At 53.2% G+C, this 21820-nt stretch overlaps 1 protein-coding gene across 1 annotated transcript in view; it reads left to right on the plus strand.

Annotated features, from left to right (window-relative positions):
- The window catches only part of LOC147095704 (uncharacterized), a 280778-nt gene that overhangs the window by 19202 nt on the left and 239756 nt on the right, over nucleotides 1-21820 (plus strand). Inside the window, exons 7-13 of the mRNA XM_085974754.1 lie at nucleotides 9007-9081; nucleotides 10612-10698; nucleotides 11613-11669; nucleotides 18479-18532; nucleotides 18631-18684; nucleotides 18777-18830; nucleotides 21047-21100. Of these exons, the coding sequence (XP_085830880.1) occupies nucleotides 9007-9081; nucleotides 10612-10698; nucleotides 11613-11669; nucleotides 18479-18532; nucleotides 18631-18684; nucleotides 18777-18830; nucleotides 21047-21100 (435 nt within the window). The remainder of the gene's footprint in view (nucleotides 1-9006; nucleotides 9082-10611; nucleotides 10699-11612; nucleotides 11670-18478; nucleotides 18533-18630; nucleotides 18685-18776; nucleotides 18831-21046; nucleotides 21101-21820) is intronic.

A 21820-nucleotide genomic window follows, 5' to 3' on the forward strand; every position in this document is an offset into this window, starting at 1 on the left:
GGGGCGACGGGGAGCGTGGCGCATGGGGAGGAACGAGGAGCACGTGAGGGGCGACGGGGAGCGTGGCGCACGGGGAGGAACGAGGAGCGCGTGAGGGGCGACGGGGAGCCTGGCGCACGGGGAGGAACGAGGAGCGTGTGAGGGGCGACGGGGAGCGTGTCGCACGGGGAGGGACGAGGAGTGCGTGCGGGGAGAGACGAGCGCGTGCGTGGCACACGGGGAGGGATGAGGAGCGTGTGAGGGGCGACGGGGAGCGCGTGCGGGGAGGGACGAGGAGCGCGTGCGGGGAGGGACGAGGAGCGCGTGCGGGGCGACGGGGAGCGCGGCACACTGGGAGCGAGTGTGTAAGGAGTTCCAGGCACTGGGGGAGTTTGAGTTTCTCGGAGTGACCCGGCCTCACCCTATATGAATCCAAGGTTAAATTCCTCCTCTATGCAGACGACCTGGTTCTGCTGTCACCAACTAAGGAGGGTCTACAGCAGAACCTGGACCTGCTGGAATCGTACTGCCAGACTTGGGCCCTGACAATAAATCCCCAAAAAACCAAAGTCCTTGTGTTCCAGCAAAGATCCAGACACCAGGGACCCAAAATAAATTTCAACCTAGGAACAACCAAAATTGAACAAACCACTAACTACACATACTTGGGCTTAAAAATCAGTTCTACGGGAAATTTCAAACTGGCTGTGAATGAACTGAAAGAGAAAGCAAGAAGGGCTTTCTATGCCATTAAAAAATCAATCCAAATAGAAATCCCAATTAGCATTTGGCTCAAAATTTTCAAATCAGTAATTGAACCAATTGCACTCTATGGCAGTGAGGTGTGGGGACCGCTAACACAACAAGAATTTGCAAAATGGGACAAACACCCAATTGAGATCCTGCATGCAGAATTCTGTAAAAGTATCCTCCGGACTCAAAGGAAAACCGTAAACAATGCATGCAGGGCAGAACTAGGCCAATATCCATTAATAATCACTATCCAAAAAAGAGCCAGCAAATTTTGGAATCACCTAGAAATGAGCAACCCCCAATGCTATCATTACGAAGCCCTGAAATGCCAAGAGAGGACCATAAAGAAGAATACCCTCAGTCAACTAGTCCTGGGACTCAGTGAAGTAATTACTAACACTACTAACAATAACCAGCCCCAGGACAGTGACAGCGTAACACAAAGAATTCGACCCAACACAATCGTCGCTCAGCAAATGGAAAAATATCTGTCATATTGGGCAGAAACAACAAAAACCCAAAGCAAACTCAATTGCTACTTGGCCCTAAACAGACAATACAACATGGCTGATTACCTGACCATGGTAAAGGATAGCAAACTGAGAAAAACCTTGACAATGTACAGACTTAGTGAACATAGCCTGGCGATCGAAAAAGGTAGACACAGGCAGACCCGGCTACCAAGAGCGGACAGGATATGCTCTCACTGCAGTCAGGGAGTGGTGGAGACAGAGATGCACTTCCTCACAGCTTGTAGAAAATATCAGGGCATAAGGGAGAATTTCTACCCAAAATTCACAAAAATATGCCTGGAATTCAGAAATTTGAATGAAGACCAAAAACTCCCATACCTACTAGGGGAAGAGAGAAATTGTGTAACACTAGCGGCACACTATGTTACAGCTTGCCATAAACAGAGGGACAACCACTAAATATAAGAAAAGAGTACATATAAATTATATGAAAGTATATTTATACACTCAGGGATATATCTGTTTATACACTGTATGGATAGATCTGTATTTTTGTGTACAAACATGAATGTTTTTCGATGCTTTGGCAACATAAGATGTAACTTGTCATCATGCCAATAAAGCGATTTGAATTGAATTGAATTGAATTGATTCCTGCCAGTCTCTGTGAACTGATCCCGGGATTGAGGAGTGGTGATCTGCCTCCCTCAGGTGGCGTTGCTTTGCATTACAGCAACAGAGAGAGAGAGGGAGAGGCTTCAGGAAAGAAACTCTGATACTGGGTCTTTCCTCTTATATTTGTACCTAACAACAACCCCATGTTGTACCACGGAGGCCAAAAAAGGTAAAGGTCAGCCCGGTCTCCCCTGCCCATTGCTGTTCGGTGACCCCTGCTGGATAGTGTGTGTGTGTTTGTGTGTGAGAATGTATTCGTGCACACGTGTGTTGGCGGAGCCAGGACTTTCATTCGGGAGGTTCTAGGAACGCTGGGAGAGAGATCCTGGGATGTGGTGATGTTTAGAGCTGGAGATCTTCAGGTCTTGTCAACATCCAGTGCTGATATTATATAGAATGCATAGAAATAGTATACAAAGATATAGCCTATGATTTGCAACGGTCACCATTTGACTAAAAATGTACAATATTTGATTTGCAATAAACAGTGATGCTATATATTGACAGGACTTAATTTATCATATACAGTAATGGCATTATGTAAAATATAACTGGTTTCTAATATACGATCATGGTGTATATGCACTATTTGATATACAGTATTTGATTAAATATAGAGTAATGGTATATGTTGCATACATTATTTGTTTTATTATATACAGTATTTGATTTATAGTATTAGATGTATTATATAGAGTTATGATAAATGTTCTGTACAGTACCCGAGCTATTGTATACCTTTATGGTGCACAGTATCTGAGCTATTATATAACTTTATGGTGTACAGTACCTGAGCTATTGTATACCTTTATGTTATATATGGTGCATGGTATCTGAGCTATTATATACCTTTATAGTGTGTATATATGTAGTGTACAGTACCTGAGCTATTATATACCTTTATGGTATATATGGTGCACAGTATCTGAGCTGTTATATAACTGATATATATGGTGTACAGTATCTGAGCTATTGTATACCTTTATGGTATATATGGTGTACAGTATCTGAGCTATTATACCTTTATTGTGTACAGTACCTGAGCTATTATATACCTTCATGGTATATATGGTGTACAGTACCTGAGCTATTGTATACCTTTATGTTATATATGGTGCACAGTATCTGAGCTATTATATACCTTTATGGTGTGTATATATGTGTATATATGTAGTGTACAGTACCTGAGCTATTATGTACCTTTATGGTATATATGGTGTACAGTATCTGAGCTATTATACTTTATTATGGTATATATGGTGTACAGTATCTGAGCTATTATATACCTTTATGGTATATGTGGTGTACAGTACCTGAGCTACTATATACCTTTATGGTATATATGGTGTACAGCACCTGAGCTATTATATAACTATGCTATATATGGTGTACATTATCTGAGCTATTATATACCTTTACTAGCTGGGGGTGCCCGGCGGTGCCGAGGCTTTTTTGAGGGCATGTTGTTGTTGGAAGAGAGAGAGAGAGAGCGAGTTGGGGAGAAGAGAGAGAGCGACTGGGGGGAAGAGAGAGAGCGACTGGGGGGAAGAGAGAGAGCGACTGGGGGGAAGAGAGAGAGTGACTGGGGGGGAAGAGAGAGAGCGACTGGGGGGAAGAGAGAGAGCGACTGACGGGGGAGAGAGAGATGGGGAGATAGAGAGAGAGCGACTGGGGGGAAGAGAGAGAGCGACTGGGGGGAAGAGAGAGAGCGACTGGGGGGGAAGAGAGAGAGCGACTATATATGGTGTACAGTATATGAGCTATTATATACCTTTATGGTATATGTGGTGTACAGTATCTGAGCTGTTATATAACTATGCTATATATGGTGTACATTATCTGAGCTATTATATACCTTTTGTAGGAATTGACGAATTCCTAACTAATAACTGAGGTCGACTCAGGAGATCAATCAAACAGGTCTTTAATGTAAGACTAAACGAGTTCAAACAGTTTGTTGAGATCGATACAGGAGAACCACGAAAACAGGTCTTAACAAGATGGAGATTCCACGAGGACTGCTTGGGCAGTCACGTGGTTTGGGACGTGACATCATCGCGTTTACCCGCGCTCTTAAAGGGGCCATGCCCCGTACGTACAAACACTACAGGAAACTTTGTGCTATCCGGCAACGACGGGACCGAGCTGTTGCCGTCCCATCAAAACTGCCGGACAAACCAGCGCTAACGTTGAAACATACGGAGATTTTGAGCTCCGTATCTGGCAACAAACCCTGTTGCTTAGCAACAGCTTCTAAACAGTCGGCCGTACCTTGCAAGCGTCTCTGTAGCTTAGCAACAGCTTCAGCGAGACCTTGCAGAGCCTGACTGGTGAAAAAAAAGCAACGAAAAGAAAAAAAAACTAACGAAACGGCTCCTGATTTTTGCCGGTGGTTCGAGCATTCCGGACAGTTAACCTCCGGATAAACCAAAGTTTCCTGTATATACAAAACAAAGTAATGTCTAACACAATGGTACAGGCTTAGGCTGGTGTTAGAACATCGTTAAAGGGAATTACATACAGTTGCCCAGTTATTCAGTGGCTCCGCCACATGCACCCCCCCAGAATTCGCTTTAATGGACAAAGTCAAACGGTGAGGGGGTCTGATGAGCCTGTCGGAACGGCTCCTGTACTCCTGAGGTGGAGGCTGCTGGGCGGCTGGCGGTCTGGCGGGCGGTTGCGCTTGGTCTGCCGTAACGATGATGGGTGGCCGACCTCGTCTCGGCGGTTATGCTGTCTCGACGGGGCGGTCGAGGTCCAGATCTGCTGGCTTTAAGCGATCGACTGAAATGTGGTCCGGCTTACCACCGACACCTACGGTGAAGGTTTTGTCCCCTGCCTCCAACACGCGGAAGGGACCAGTATATGGGGCCTTGAGTGGATCCCTATGTGCATCGTGGCGAATAAAGACGTATTCCGCCTTGTGAAGCTCCGTGGGAACGTGCGAACTCTGCAGCCCGTGGTGCGAAGTGGGCACCGGTGCGAAACATCTGGCTGCCTCCTGGTGACTAGTAAGCTGGTCAGACGCGGACCAAGGCTTCGTTGATGCTGGTAGGAAATCCCCTGGGACTCGCAGCGGTTGACCGTACACCAGCTCCGCTGATGAAGAGTGAAGGTCTTCTTTGGGGGCCGTGTGAAGGCCCAACAGGACCCACGGTAGCTTGTCTGCCCATCCAGCGTCCTGGAGGCTGGCCCTCAGGGCGGCTTTCAGTGACCGGTGGAAACGTTCACAGAGACCATTCGCCTGTGGGTGGTAGGCTGTGGTGCGGTGTAATTTGACACCGAGTCCTTGGGCCACTGCATTCCAGAGTTCGGAGGAAAACTGCGGTCCCCTGTCTGAAGAAATATCTGCGGGCACTCCGAAATGGGCGACCCAGGTGGAAATGAACGCCCTGGCCAGGTCCGCCGACGTAGTGGATGATAGGGGAACCGCTTCCGGCCATCTGGTGGTGCGGTCAACCATGGTCAGGATGTGTGGAAAAACCATGGGAGGGTGGGAGTGGACCCACCAGGTCCACATTGACATGGTCAAAACGTTGCTCCGGAACTGTGAAGGTGGCCAACGGAGCTTTGATGTGGCGCTGTACTTTGGCCTTTTGGCAGACCACGCAGGTTTTGGTCCAGTCGCGGACATCCTTATGCATGCCGTGCCATACGAATTTCGCTGACATCAGCTTCTGAGAGGCCTTCATTCCTGGGTGTGACAACCCATGTATGGCGTCGAACACTTTGCGGCACCAGACGACCGGTACGACAGGGCGAGGGTCCCGTACGGAGACGTCACACAAGAGCGTGGTACCTGCCGAATGGAACTTGACGCTGGCCAACTGTAGGCCAGTGACAGTCGTTCTGTAGGCTTGGACTTCTGGGTCTGAGGCTTGGTCCGCTGCCATGAGGGCGTAATCGATGCCTAACTGAACCGTATTGACGGTCGCGCGGGAGAGGCAGTCGGCTACCAGGTTGTGCTTACCGGCCACGTGCTGGATATTCGTGGTGAATTCGGATATGTAGGTCAGTTGACGTTGCTGTCGGGATGACCACGGTTCGGCGGTCTTGGTCATGGCGAAAGTGAGCGGCTTATGGTCCACAAAGGTGGTGAAGGGACGTCCTTCCAGGAGGATGCGAAAATGGCGGATGGCCAGAAAAAGGGCGAGCAACTCCCGGTCGAACGTGCTATATGCTCTCTCGTTCCGCCGTAGTTGACGGCTGAAGAATGCCAACGGCTGCCACGTCCCGTTCACCCACTGCTCTTGCACGGCGCCGATTGCGTAGTCTGTCGCGTCGGTCGTGAGGGCGACGGTGGCTCCTGGCAGCGGGTGCGCCAGCATAGTCGCGTTGGCCAAGGCGTTTTTGGTGTTGGCGAACGCCCGGGCCATGTCATCCGTCCAGTCTACCGTATTCTTGCCAGTCTTGCCCTTGAGGGCCTCGTACAGGGGCTGCATGAGTAGTGCTGCCTTAGGCACGAAATGGTGGTAAAAGTTTACCATGCCTAGGAATTCCTGCAGGGCCTTAATGTTTTGCGGGCGTGGAAAGGATGTCACCGCCTCTACCTTCGCTTGTAAAGGAACCGCTCCCTCTGAAGTGATGCGATGCCCCAGGAAATCAATTTGGTGCAGGCCAAACTGACACTTGGCCGGGTTGATAATCAGGCCGTGTTGCTGAGACATCAAAAAAGGGTGTGTAGGTGACAGATATGTTCTTCTTTAGTGGGACTGGCAATGAGAATATCGTCCAGGTAGACGAAGAGGAACTTGAGGTCCCGCAGCACGGAGTCCATCAGGCGTTGGAAAGCCTGGGCGGCGTTCTTTAACCCAAACGGCATTCGTAAAAACTCGAAAAGGCCGAATGGGGTGATGACTGCGGTCTTCTGGACGTCTTGGGGATGAACTGGGACCTGGTGGTAGCCCCGGACGAGGTCGACTTTCGAGAAGACAGTGCTCCCTGCCAATGGGCGGAGAAATCCTGGATGTGGGGGATCGGGTACTGATCAGGAGTGGTGGCGTCGTTTAGGCGTCGATAGTCGCCGCATAGCCGCCATCCGCCGCCAGGCTTCGGGACGATGTGGAGGGGTGAAGACCAGGGACTATTCGACCGGCGAATAAGCCCTAACCGTTCCATGGTCGCGAACTCCGCTTTTGCGACCGCCAGCTTGCCAGGTTCCAGGCGCCGGGCCCGCGCGTAGACCGGGGGGGCCGTTGGTGGTGATGTGGTGTTCCACACCATGTTTCGTGGCCGTGGAGGAGAACGTGGGTCTTGTCAGGTCGGGGAATTCGCCGAGCGGGCGAGCGAACTCATCCGGAGTCGGAAAAGCACAGGCGACGGTGCGCGACGTAGTGTTACTGCGGTAACAAGGAATAGAATGAAAAGTTGCCGCGTTGATCAACTGCCGGTTCCTCACGTCGACCAGGAGGCTGTTGGCGCACAGAAAATCCGCGCCGAGAATGGGTTGTGAAACCTTTCCGTTACAAACTCCCAGTGAAAACGTTGGCCCCCGAAACACACCTGCACTCGCCGTCTGCCGAAGGTCTGAATTGCTCCGCCATTGGCCGCTTCAAGGGCGAGGCCGTGAATCCCGGTCTGCACATCGAGGGCGGACGTGGGTGAAATGCTGCACTGCGCTCCGGTGTCGCACAGAAAACGACAACTGGAGAGAGTATCGGTGATAAACAGCAACTTGCCCGTGTAGCCGATCGCCATCGTGGCCGCGGGGCGCCCTTTAGACCCGATTCTCGGTGGTCGTAGTTTTTTTGGGGGGGAAAGCTGCAGGGAGGGCGGCAACGTCTCGCTTTTGCGCCGAACTGCACATGGTAGAAACACAGCCCAGCAGGCTGACGAGCTGGGGCGGCGTCTGTGGGGGATGGGTGCCTCATGGCAGCGCAGTACTGCTGAGTAACCGCGAAAATTTTGTCTGCCTCTGCCTCGAGTGCTGCGCAGTCCTCAACTTCGGATCTGGCCAGGGCAGCTTGCACCTGTTCCGGCAGCTGGCTGAGGAATATTTCACGGAATAGAAAGCATTCCGGTTCTGAGCCAAGGAGTGTGAGCATTTGGCTCATTAACTCCGAAGGCTTGGAGTCCCCGAGCCCGGGCGTAGCGAGCAATCGACGGGCGCATTCCGATTTAGTGAGCCCGAAAACTTGCAGCAACCGCGCCTTGAGGGTTTCATACTTGCGCTCCGTTGGAGGGTTCTCGAGGAGGCTGACGATCCGCGAGGCGGTAGAGCTGTCGAGTGCGGAGACCACATAGAGATATTTGGTCAGATTCGCAACGATGTCCCTCAGGGCGAACTGGGCCTCGACCTGAATGAACCACGAGGTCGCTTGCTGCTCCCAGAACTGCAGTAGCTTCAGCGAAACGGCGTTGGCCTCCATGTTGTGTCCTTTTTGCGAAAAACGTTCACAAAAAACGGGGTCACCAATAACTAATAACTGAGGTCGACTCAGGAGATCAATCAAACAGGTCTTTAATGTAAGACTAAACGAGTTCAAACAGTTTGTTGAGATCGATACAGGAGAACCACGAAAACAGGTCTTAACAAGATGGAGATTCCACGGGGACTGCTTGGGCAGTCACGTGGTTTGCGACGTGACGTCATCGCATTTACCTGCGTTTTCCCGCGCTCTTAAAGGGGCCACGCCCCATACATACAAACATTATATACAAAACAAAGTAATGTCTAACACAATGGTACAGGCTTAGGCTGGTGTTAGAACATCATTAAAGGGAATTATATACAGTTGCCCAGAGTTATTCAGTGGCTCTGCCACACCTTTATGGTATATATGGTGTACAGTATCTGAGCTATTATATACCTTTATGGTGTATGTGGTGTACAGTATCTGAGCTATTATATAACTGGTATATATTGTGTACATTATCTGAGCTATTATATACCTTTATGGTATATATGGTGTACAGTATTTGAGCTGTTAATGAACTATGGTATATATGGTGTACAGTATCTGAGCTATTAATGAACTATGGTATATATGGGGTACAGTACCTGAGATATTATGGTGTACAGTACCTAAGCTATTTGCTGTGCGAGCATACGCTGGTGTTCTGTTTGGAACCCTTGTTGGGGTGTCTCTGTCGATTGGCTGATTCTGATCATGTGATCTGTTTCCAGGGGCGCAATGGCCGTGCTGGCCTTTCTGGTGCTGACGGGTTGCCCGGTCCCCCTGGTACATCGCTCATGCTGCCGGTAAGTAACGGTGGGGGAGGAAGGTGGGGCATTGCCTTCAGTCTGTGCAGCGACAGCAATCTTTCACCCCGCACCTCCCCCCCCCCCCCCACCCCCCACCACCAGCAGCAGGGACCTGAGGAGACTCCCAATGACAACCCCGGGGCTGGGAGACTGCTGCCTTTAACGCCCGCGCTGACGGTCGTCACTGCCTGTACCTGCGGGCACCGGAGTACCGGTCGGAGCAGAGAGAATCTTAGAATGGTAAAGTGCAGAAGGAGGCCATTCAGCCCATCGTGCTTGTGCTGGCTCTTTGGTAGAGCCATCCAACTAGTCCCACTCCCCCCTGCTCTTTCCCCAGAGCCCTGTAAATGCTTTCCCTTCAACTATTTATCCAATCCTCTTTTGAAAGTTACTATTGAATCTGCTCCCCTTTCCGGCAGTGCATTCCAGATCGCAACAGCTCATTGCATTAAAATAGTTCTCATTTTCCTCCCTGGATTTCTTTTCCAATTATCTTAAATGTGTGTCCTCTGGTTACCGACCCTCCTGCCAGTGGAAACAGTTTCTCCCCATTTACTCTTATCAAAATCCCTTAACATTTTGAACGCCTCGATTAAATCTCCCCTTAACCTCCTCTGCTCTAAGGACAGTCCCGTACGAGGGAGTGGGTTACCCAATGTTGCGGCTCCTGCTTTAAGAGGAGCTCTGGGGTGGACGCCTTTAAACTGGAGAGCGCTCCAGCTGGTTCAGATTCCTCGTTGTTGATGTGATCACGTCGCAGCCCTTGTCTATTTTAGCACAGGCGTGTGTGGGACACACTGGAGCTCACTGCACTCCGCTAGGCCGGTTTGGGAATAGTCCCCGTCCGCTCATCTCACACACTCCCCAATTGTCTCCTCGGCCAGCTCTCTTTCCAGTTCGCTCTTGGAGATGCCGACATTTTTCCCCTGCAGTGCTCCTTCGAGCCGGTGTATTCCATGTATTCACCGCGCGCTTCGAATGGATGGGCACCTTCGGCATTTTGCTGGCTTCTCCTTCTCTGGCCATCAGAACAAAGTGCGCCGCTGGGCTGTCTTTGAGTGTGCCAAGAAAGGTGTTTGAGAAATTACAAGAAGCTACTGCGTGCCCCCAGGAATTATGAGAGAAAAAATTATTGCAAGCTTTCTGGTAGGCAGACAAAACATTCACTGATAGTGTCTCCAGTATACCGGCGGCGTGCCTGTTCCGCAGTCTCTGGGGATACAGGCAGGGCCAGAACACTCGCTGAAAATAGCTCTGATAACTCGATGGTCGGGAAAAGACACACAGCCCCCGGGCCTGAACCTATGTCCCAGTGGGTGAGGCTCTCTGTGAGGTTTAAGGCCAGAACGTTTCCCCAGTGGCCCAGCCGTGTACTTGTCACTGGAGACGGACAGCGTGCTGGCAGTGCCCTTGGTGGGAGCATCACGGCTTGAGAGGCAGGAGGCCAGAATGACTCTGAACGTTGCCCACTCCGTGTCGCGTTGCCTTTTTCTAACCACCTGCCTTGTGTGTTTTTTCTGTTTTCAGTTCCGATTTGGTGCGAGTGGAGGTGACAAGGGGCCAGTTGTATCTGCGCAAGAGGCCCAAGCCCAGGCCATTCTGCAACAAGCCCGGGTAAGCACTGGTTACTTTACCTCCTGGCTAGTCTACCCACAGGCCCACCGTTTCCCACCCCCCCTCCCGGGTTATCCTGGTTGAACCCCAGACTTTGTTCCACCTTGGGTCATAGAAACATAGAAAAATAGGAGCAGGAGTCGGCCATTCGGCCCTTCGAGCCTGCTCCGTCATTCAATATGATCATGGCTGATCCTCTATCTCAATACTATATTCCCGCTCTCTCCCCATACCCCTTGATGCCATTTGTGTCTAGAAATCTATCCATCTCCTTCTTAAATATATTCAGTGACTTGGCCTCCACAGCCTTCTGTGGTAGAGAATTCCACAGGTTCACCACCCTCTGAGTGAAGAAATTTCTCCTCATCTCAGTCCTAAATGTCCTACCCTGTATCCTGAGACTGTGACCCCTCGTTCTAGACCCCCCAGCCAGGGGAAACATTCTCCCTGCGTCCAGTCTGTCCAGCCCTGTCAGAATATTATACGTTTCCACGAGATCCCCTCTCATTCTTCTAAACTCTCAGAGGCTGAGAGGGTCAGCCTCTCTCGCAGTGGACGACTTCGAAGAGGCGAAGGCTGCGAGTTGGGAATTAGCGACGGCAAGTCACAGGCCGCACTTTGGGACAGGATGTGGTGGGCGGGGGTGTTCTTGGATGATAAATGTCACCCCTTGACTTCTACCTTGAAAACGGGACAGTCTGATTAGCTTGGTGATGCTAAGCAACCGGTGTCCTGTGGGGTGGGGTGGGGCGGGGGCGCGGGGAACTGCACAGAGCGCGTGGAAACTCAAGCTGAGTGCGGCTCCACGAGCTGAGCCCCGAGTTCGAGCCTGTACCTGGGGCTGTGCGAACCCTTCCCTCGGAGCGCTTGCTCTGAGCTTTGCTGTAATTTGTTGGCCTCTCTTTCTCTTCCAGTTGGCGTTACGGGGATCTTCAGGCCCCATGGGCTTCACAGGAAGACCAGGACCCTTGGTAAGCAACCTCTTCTCATTGGTTTCCAGATCAGCACACTATCCCATGGGGCAATGAGGGATTGTGAGATTGGGTGAGGGCATTAAAGAATTGTTTCGCGAGGGGGACATAAAGGGCTCCCAAATTGCAACTTAGAAGGAGCTCCAAGCCACCAACTGAGGCCCAAGAGCTTTTTAACTGAAGGAATCATGGGGGCGGTTAACTCCTATTAGGTACCTGGATCACCATCTCAATCATTCAGCTGGTGGCTCTCTCACCTCTGAGTCAGAACATCCTGGGGAAGGGGGGTCAAGTTCCCACTCGGGACTTGAGCCCATAATCTCCAGGGGCAGCTTAAGTGATCAATCTTCTCATTTCCTGGTTAGGGGATGTTGTTGGGGGCAAGATGGCAAAATACCAACAATCAACACCCTTCAGGAGCAATTACTCTCCGCAGTTTTGACGACTTGGTGCGGTGCTGCCTCAGCACACGAGTGGATAGAGTGGTTCACTGTCTGGACCGCGGTGATGCGACACCAACTACATGATGGGAAAGCTGAAGTACGGTGGAGGCCGGAATCTCCCAGGACCATCTGCTGGCTATGGCGACGGGGGCACAGGGCCTGCCATTGCCAAATCTGTGCCAGCTGCTGGGAGTGAGGGCCCAACATCAGCAGGGGTTCAGCTGTATCTCTGCGGGGGGAAGGGGGGGGTATCCCCTTCCACTCTCCCCTTCCACTCTCCCCAGTGCAGACCCCCTCTACAGTAGTGCCGCAGGGATTGGGGAGGGGGAGGCAAGTCAAACCCATATCAAACTCCGCCCCCCCCCCGCCTTTCCCCTACCTCGTCTGTTCCAATGGGCTATTTGACCATGAGTGGCAACACAGCAGAGCCCAATCTGATCCTTCCCTGCAGTCCATACATGGTGGCCTAGAAATTCAGTTGCGTGCACCAGCCGTTAGCGCCTTAGGAGGAGTAGATCTCGAGCGCTAGGCACTTAGCGGCCGGGCGCAGCGCGATCTGCGCCTCGCCCCAACTTCAGTACACATTTAGCGCTGGCGCAAAGTGTTTGCGCGCGCTCAGCTGCGCGCGCAGATTATGACGTCATTTCCTCGTGCAACGCCCTTTGTGCGCCCCAATCCGGAACTTCAGTCGCGCCCGCCCAATGTGGGCGTGGCGCTCCTAAGAACTGTGAACTGGAACGCAGCAGAGGCCATGCGGGCCGCGGGGAGCGCAAATTAAAGGGCACTTACCCTGAACTATAAAGGCCAGCCATTTTGCAACAATCACTCTTGTGCAACGGATTTCTGGACAGAGACCATGGAAGAGAGCTTACTGCTTTGGCCCAACATAGGAGAGGTATTCTTGGCTTCAGGCCAGAGCTTGGCAATTCGCCTTCATTGTGAGGTCATTGTTTGCCAGTATATTATGGGGGCTGCATGGGGTGCCAACCCTCAGTTTCAGCATTATGTGCGAAGGGCTTGCAGACGCTGTGTGAGAGGGGCAGCCCTGGCTAGACGCAGAGGGGGCAACAGGCGTCGGCAACCTAGGCCTTACCCACTCAGGAAATACCGCCAGCAGGTGTCCTATCTCACTATGCCTGCCGCGCAGTGTGTTAGGAGGCTGCGCTTCAGAAGGGAGGTGGTTGCAGAGATCTGCCAGCTGCTTCACAGAGATCTGCGTCCACAGCTGAGGTGCAGGACGTCTCTGTCGGTGGAAGTGAAGGTCACGGTGGCTCTGAACTTCTATGCAAGCGGCTCCTTCCAAGCCACTGTTGGGGACATTGCTAACATATCCCAGTTCGCCGTGCATTGCTGCATCCGCCAGGTGACCAATGCCCTTTTCAGAAGGTGACACCAATTCATCTCCTTCCCATGACCCTGGAGAAGCAGCAGCAGCGTGCAGTGGGATTTGCGAGAACAGCGGGCTTCCCCATGGTGCAGGGCGCCATTGACTGCACGCATGTGGCTTTGCGGGCACCTATCGACAATGCCGAGGATTACCGCAACCGGAAGGGCTACCAGTCCCTCAATGTACAGCTGGTGTGTGACCACAGGCAGCGCATCCTAGCTGTCAATGCCCGCGTTCCAGGCAGCAGCCACGATGCATTTATCTTGCGACAGACTACTGTGGCTGACATGTTCCAGGCACAGCCTCCCCCAAGAGGATGGCTTATCGGGGACATAGTGGTTAGCACTGTTGCCTCACAGCACCAGGGACCCGGGTTCGAATCCGGCCTCGGGTGACTGTCTGTGTGGAGTTTGCACATTCTCCCCGTGTTTGCGTGGGTTTCCTCCGGGTGCTCCGGTTTCCTCCCACAGTCCAAAGATGTGCGGGTTAGGTTGATTGGCTGTGATAAATTGACCCTTAGTGTTAGGGGGATTAAATACGTGGGGTTACAGGGATAGGGTGGGATATGTGTTGGTGTAGGGGTTACGGGGATCGGGTGGGACATGTGTCGGTGCAGGCTCGATGGGCCGAAATGGCCTCTATCTGCACTGTGGGGTTTCTGTGATTTCTGTGATTTCTGTGAAAGGCTATCCTTTGTGTACCTGGCTCATGACCCCGCTCCGCGCGCCCAGGACCCCTGCTGAGGAAGCATACAACGAAAGCCATCAAGCCACTAGGAACATCATAGAACAAACGATTGGCGTCCTCAAGCAACGGTTCCGCTGCCTGGATCGTTCCGGAGGATCTCTGCAGTATTCGCCGGAGAGAGTCTCCCAGGTCGTGGTCGTCTGCTGCATGCTGCACAACCTGGCTATCCGCAGGACTCAGGCACTGCCACCTCACGCTGGAGCACCACCTCAGGAGGAGGAGCAGGAGGAGCATGAGGAGGAGGAGGAGGAGGAGTACCAGCCCAGGAGGGAGGCACAAGGTCCAAGGGCCGCCCGTCGGCGGCTTATTGAACGTCACTTCTAGGCCCCCTGTCAGGGAATGGCTTGTGGCAATGAAGGGACCTGAATGCAGCCGCTCCGCAAGCCCTCAGCCGGTTAAGGCAACAACCACTTCAAACATCAAACATGGACAAGCTGAATAAATAAAAAGCTTTATTGAACAAACTCAGGGCCCTTCCCACATGAAACCCAAAAACAGACAACACACCCAAAAAACAGTCACACACATGACTCACTCCCACAGCCTGGGGAGGAATAACAAAACATTTCCACAAAAATGGCCTTCATCCTCGGCCTTACAAAAACAACCATCCCCATAAACAAAACAACCATCCCCATATAAAAACAACCATCCCCATATAAAAACACATTTGCCCACACCCTCTACTTTGTGGCCCGCGAGGGCGATTCCTTGTCCAGCCTTTTGCGGCCCCTGGCCGCCCTGCTGCTCCTCCTCAAAGTGTGCCCAGTGGCTGCTGCAAGGCTGGGGGAAGGCTCCCGAGGGGCACATGGCGTGACGGCAGATGCCCTTGGGGGTCGGCCTAGACGAGCTCTGGCCCTCGAGGGGCCGGCTGGTGACTGCTGCAGCTGTGGCTGGGCAGCAGCAGTCTCTCCAGCAGCTCGTCGCAGCTCCACTGGGGGAGTGGCAGTGGCGGCTGCAGGAATGGGGGCAAGCTGGCTGATGGCAGGCGCTCGCTGCTCGCCTGAGACACTGGCACTCGCCCGGGCCAGCACTGCAGCATGCGCAGCAATCTGCTGAAGGACAGACCGCTGTGCTGCTGCAGCGCGGCGGGTGCCCTGGCGATGCCTGGCTGACACAGCGAGTGTGGCAGCAGTGAGTGCCCGTACTGCCCTGGTCTGTGCCTGCATCAGACCAGCCAGTGACTGCACGGCACCACTGATCACCTGGCGACTCGCGGACTGTTCTGCCCCGAATTCGGCCCGACTCGCGGACTGTTCTGCCCCGAATTCGGCCCGACTCGCGGACTGTTCTGCCCTGAATTCGGCCCGACTCGCGGCGTGTGCTGCTTTGAATTGCTCGAAACTCCTGGCCTGTGAGGCGCCGAAATCGGCCACACTATGAGCCAGGGACTCGATGGCCTCAGGCAACCGTGCCACAACCCCCATGAAGTCGATGTGCCGGCGATCTGAGTCCACGGACATTTGATCGAGGAGGCGCACCTCCTTGGCGAGGACCGTCTCCGGACTGGAGGCCGGACTCTCCCTCTGGGGAGAAGGCCGCCGAGCTGGCCGACCCTTCCCGCGTTGCTGCACGCCACTGGGCACAGGAGCTACACTCCCCTGCGACACTTCTCCCTGGCTGTCCTCCAGGGAAGACGTGTCCCCTCCATTGGCATCCCCTGGCGCGGCTGAGGGTTCCCCTGATGGGCCGCCTTCCTCTTCCTCCTCATCCTCCTCCTCTTCCGAGGGGCTGTCACTGGCAGCTTCAGGGACCTCCTCCTCACCATCTGAAAGCAGGAAGGCACAAGAGTAGCTTTAGAGTGAGGAGAGGGCGTCAGCGAGGGAGGCATGAGTGGTGGCATTCAGCGCATTGGTCGGACAGTGGCAAAGGGTGTAGATCTGAAGCGCAAGTGGGACGAGAGAGGTCCAAAAGGTGATGTCCTTACCATTGGTGCCCAGAACAGGGTCGGCATCTCCAGATGCAACGGGGCCAATCACCCGGGCACCCATGAGGCTACCCACGCGCTCTTCAAGGTCACTGAGCTGCTGGATCTGGGGACGGCCTCCCCCGGTCACAGTCTGGCTCTTCTGATTGTGTGCCAGCTTGGCCTGCAAGAGAAAGGACGGCCTCTAAGTACAGTGTGGTGCCCAGATCTTGTGTGCACTGCCTCCCATGGTCGAATAGCTTGGCCAGTGTGGTGCCCAGATCTTGTGTGCACTGCCTCCCATGGTAGAATAGCTTGGCCAGTGTGGTGCCCAGATCTTGTGTGCACTGCCTCCCATGGTCGAATAGCTTGGCCAGTGTGGTGCCCAGATCTTGTGTGCACTGCCTCCCATGGTCGAATAGCTTGGCCAGTGTGGTGCCCAGATCTTGTGTGCACTGCCTCCCATGGTCGAATAGCTTGGCCAGTGTGGTGCCCTGATCTTGTGTGCACTGCCTCCCATGGTCGAATAGCTTGGCCAGTGTGTAAAGTGCAGAATGTGCAATTGATATTCATGCCAGTCCCAGAGCTGCTGGATGAGGGCTGGCCATTAGGGCTTTTAGGTCCCTTTGCCCATAATGTGAGGTGCACATGCAAGGATGAGGAGGACACTGGAAAGGGGACTCACCCTGACAATCCTTGTGAGGTCATTGAGCTTTTCCCGGCATTGGACACCAGTCCTGGGGACCTCGCTGTTGGATGTGACCCTGTGGGCGACCTCCCTCCAGGCTTTCCTGTAGACGCTGGTGGCAGGCTTCTTGCCACTGTCCGGGAACAAGAGTTTGCGTCTCCTCTCCAAAGCCCTAACCAGCACCCTCAAATCATGGCCAGTGAAGCGCTGCGCTCGTTCACGGGCCTTCTGCATCTTTCCCGGCGCTATTTCTGTTCAGCAGCAGTGTTTAGGCCTAGCTGGAGGGCTGCAGTGTCCAGGGCGTGGCAGCAGACGAACTCGACCCTTCCCCCTTTAAGAGCTGGCCGGCGCCAGGGTGTCTGCTGTCAATCAAGAAATGACCGCACCTGCGCTGCGCCCGGCCTCGGCGGTTTAGCTCAGCACCGCCGGCTTTGCGCCTAAAGATAGTTGTGTAACGCCAGTTTTAGCGCTCAAGCAAACTCTTAGGGCGAAGCTACTGAATATCGGCGAAGTGGCCTTGACTTTGCGCCGGGCGCAAACTTTACCGGCCGCCCGACTTTTCCGCCCCAAAAATGGCTATACTGAATTTCTAGGCCGGTGACTTTCTAGCAAGTAGGAGCAGGGATACCAGCCAATAAGAACATAACATAAGAAATAGGAGCAGGAATAGGTCATACAGCCCCTCGAGCCTGCTCCGCCATTCAATAACACCATGGCTGATCCTTGACCTCAACTCCACTTTACCGCCCGATCTCCATATCCCTTGATTCCCCTAGAGCCTAAAAATCAATCTATCAGCCTTGAATATACTCAACCACTCAGCATTCACATCCCTCTGGGGCAGAGAATTCCAAAGATTCACAACCCTCTGAGTGAAGAAACTCCTCCTCATCTCGGTCTTAAATGGCCGACCCCTTATCCTGAGACTATGCCCCTCAGTTCTAGACACTCCAGCCAGGGGAAACAACCTCTCAGCATCTACCCTGTCAATCCCCTTCAGAATCTTATATGTTTCAATGAGATCACCTCTCCAGAGAGTATAGGCCCATTCTACTCAATCTCTCCTCATAGGACAATCCCCCCATCCTAGGAATCAGTCTGGTGAACCTTCATTGCTCCCCCTCCAAGGCAAGTATCTCCTTCCTTAGATAAAGAGACCAAAACTGTGCACCGTGCTCCAGGTGTGGTCTCACCAAGGCCCTGTACAATTGTAGTAAGAGGTCCTTACTCTTGCACTCCAACCCCCTTGCAATAAAGGCCAACAACATGCTACTTGCCTTCCTAATTGTTTGCTGGAGCATCCGCTACCCTGGCTGAGATGAGCTAACTTGAAACAGATCGGAGCCCTCCTGGTCTATAGGATTCAATTCCATGTTAAATATTGTACGAAGCAACTGAGCTTATTGGGTGAGCAGCAGATATTAAGCACAGACTGTTGAGGTAGTGCCTGGACATGAAGGGACGCCACTCCACCCCTCCCTTAAAACCAGTGGAACTGAGGATCGGACGGGGCGTGTAATGGATAGTCGATGCGATGCCGCCTGTTAATGCCCAATTCCTCCCCTTCTTGCTCCGGCTGATGTATTTCCCAATATGTTCTCCATCGTGTCCATAACCGCTTTTGCTCTTGGTCTCCAGGGAAGTCCCGGTGGAAATGGATTGAAGGGAGATCGAGGAGACATGGGTCCCCAGGTAGGCACCCCCTTACCTCAGTGTGTGATGTGTCGTGCAATGTGGGGTACAGGTGTGTGTAATGTGGGTGCTGACTCTTGTCACTTGGTGTTTAACAGGGTCCCCGCGGTTCCCGAGGTCCAACGGGTCCACCAGGCAAATCAGGCCGCAGGGTGAGTGAGCGTTTCCGCACATTTTACTGCCTGTTAAACGTACGACAAGGCGTTTATTGCCTTCTGAGTAACGAGGATGGCTTGTGTTGCAGGGTCGTGCAGGAGCGGATGGAGCAAGAGGAATACCAGGGGAAGGAGGAATCAAGGTATGGTGCCGGGGTGGTGACCAGCGCTGGGGTCCCGCCTGTAACCTGGAGCCGTGTCCAGTCTGTTGTGCTGTGTGTGTGTAGGAGGGCGAGGAGCTTTGCGGAGAGGAGCAAGCTTGTGTAAGGGGGAGCAAAGGGAGGCCAGCTGTGTTCTTTGACCCACTCCTGGGAGCTGGAGGTAAGAGAGGGGGTGGGGTAAGAGAGGGCGGGTAAGAGAGGGTGGGGTGAGGGGGGGCGGGGGTAAGGGGGGTAAGAGAGGGTGGGGGTAAGAGAGGGGGTTAAGGGGGTGGGGGTAAGAGAGGGTGGGGTGGAGAGATGGTGGGGTGAGGGGGTTGGGGTAAGGGGGTGGGGTAAGAGAGGGGGGTTGGGGTAAGGGGGTGGGGGTAAGGGAGGTAAGAGGGTGGGGGTAATAGGGGGCGGGGGTAATAGAGGATGGGGTAATAGGGGGTGGGGGTAAGAGAGGGAGGTAAGAGGGTGGGAGTAAGAGGGGGTGCGGGTAAGAGAGTGTGGGGTGAGTGGGGTGAATTCAGGGAGGGTAAAATCGGGTGTCTGACATGAAACTACCCCATTCCCATCAGGTTGGTTAGTTTCAAATCGGGGCCTCTGTGTTTGACTATTTCTGCCCTTGGTACTAGAATGTGCATCAACTCTGCCCACTGGGAGCGCTGGACTGCAAATACCCCCACCACCCCCCTTCAATGTGTGAGGAAGCAGCTTTGTGTTCATCCCTGTGGTCATTAGTGTGTGTGCGTGTTTCAGTCCCTGTGGTGATTTGAGTGAAAGTGTCAGTCCCTGTGGTGATCAGAGTGAGTGTGTCAGTCCCTGTGGTGATCAGAGTGAGTGTGTCAGTCCCTGTGGTGATTTGAGTGAAAGTGTCAGTCCCTGTGGTGATCAGAGTGAGTGTGTCAGTCCCTGTGGTGATCAGAGTGAGTGTGTCAGTCCCTGTGGTCATCAGAGTGAGTGTGTCAGTCCCTGTGGTGATTAGTGAGTTTGTCAGTCCCTGTGGTGATCAGAGTGAGCGTGTCAGTCCCTGTGGTGATTAGTGAGTGTGTCAGTCCCTGTGGTGATTAGTGAGTTTGTCAGTCCCTGTGGTGATTAGTGAGTGTGTCAGTCCCTGTGGTGATCAGAGTGTGTGTTTCAGTCGCTGTGGTGATTTGAGTGAAAGTGTCAGTCCCTGTGGTGATCAGAGTGAGTGTGTCAGTCCCTGTGGTGATCAGAGTGAATGTATATGTCCCTGTGGTGATCAGAGTGTGTGTGTCTGTCCCTGTGGTGATCAGAGTGAGTGTGTCAGTCCCTGTGGTGATCAGAGTGAGTGTATCAGTCCCTGTGGTGATTAGTGAGTGTGTCAGTCCCTGTGGTGATCATAGTGTGTGTCTCAGTCCCTGTGGTGATCAGAGTGAGTGTGTCAGTCCCTGTGGTGATTAGTGAATTTGTCAGTCCCTGTGGTGATCAGAGTGTGTGTGTCAGTCCCTGTGGTGATTAGTGAGTTTGTCAGACCCTGTGGTGATCATAGTGTGTATGTCAGTCCCTGTGGTGATCAGAGTGAGTGTGTCAGTCCCTGTGGTGATTAGTGAGTTTGTCAGTCCCTGTGGTGATCAGAGTGAGTGTGTCAGTCCCTGTGGTGATCAGAGTGAGTGTGTCAGTCCCTGTGGTGATCAGAGTGAGTGTGTCAGTCCCTGTGGTGATCAGGGTGAGTGTGTCAGTCCCTGTGGTGATCATAGTGTGTGTGTCAGTCCCTGTGGTGATCAGAGTGAGTGTGTCAGTCCCTGTGGTGATTAGTGAGTGTGTCAGTCCCTGTGGTGATCAAAGTGAGTGTGTCAGTCCCTGTGGTGATCAGAGTGAGTGTGTCAGTCCCTGTGGTGATCAGAGTGAGTGCGTCAGTCCCTGTGGTGATCAGAGTGAGTGTGTCAGTCCCTGTGGTGATTAGTGAGTGTGTCAGTCCCTGTGGTGATTAGTGAGTTTGTCAGTCCCTGTGGTGATTAGTGAGTGTGTGTCAGTCCCTGTGCTGATTAGTGAGTGTGTGTCGGTTCCTGTGGTGATCAGTGAGTGTGTCAGTCCCTGTGGTGATCAGAGTGAGTGTGTCAGTCACTGTGGGGATCAAAGTGTATGTGTCGGTCCTTGTGGTGATTAGTGAGTGTGTGTTGGTGTAACGGTGTGAGTGTGTGCTGAGATGCACTGCTGGAGTACCTGCTCACACCGGGCTTTGTGTCCCGCAGGGTGATCGAGGCTTCGATGGGCTGCCTGGCCTGCCTGGAGAGAAGGGGAACCGGGTGAGTACGGAGCTCAGCGACGGGCCTGAATTAGCGCACTGGGACCAGAGCCTTGGACCTCTCTGACCCCCCTCGCCCGCGGTGAGGTAACCGGCCCGCGCTGAGGACCAGCGCGCGATCCACCATTTGCCCATCCGCCTCGGCGAGAGATGGAATTCATGGGGCGGTGCGGGGTGGGGCCACGATGTCGGCGTGGTGATCCGTCGAGCCAGCGTGCGCATCGAGATGGCATGAGTTCAGTTGCACGTGGGCGGAAGAGCTCAGATTCCAGCGGGTCGGTGCGGGCAAGCGGTCTGTTCAGTCGGCGATCTGGAGCTGGACCTGAATCCGCCCTGAGGTTAAATTCGACCTTGGCATCGCCTGGAACTCCCCCACTCATTGTGTGCAAGATCCTCGAGTGCCGTGGTTTCTTGGCACAGAGAGAGATAAAGCGGCAAAGGGTAGACATATCATTATAACCTAACCCACGGGACTGGGTGGAACGCCAGTTTTACACCCCAGTCGATATTGCTCTCCATTAATGGAGAGTAAAATCAGGGCGGGGTATAAAACCAGCGTCACCCCCCCTCCCCCGATCCTCTCAGTATCCCTACGGGCGGCAGCAGCTAAAATGACCCCCTGTAAATTCACTGATGCCACTCTCCCAAGGGATCCAGATATAACCCCATCTCCATTCCCGGCTCCCTTGGAATGAGGCTTCTCACTTGGAATGGGAGCTCG

This window comes from Somniosus microcephalus, unplaced genomic scaffold, assembly GCF_052327205.1.
Source record: "Somniosus microcephalus isolate GS21.2 unplaced genomic scaffold, FLI_Smic_1.0 unresolved_chr1, whole genome shotgun sequence".
Lineage (NCBI taxonomy): Eukaryota > Metazoa > Chordata > Chondrichthyes > Squaliformes > Somniosidae > Somniosus > Somniosus microcephalus.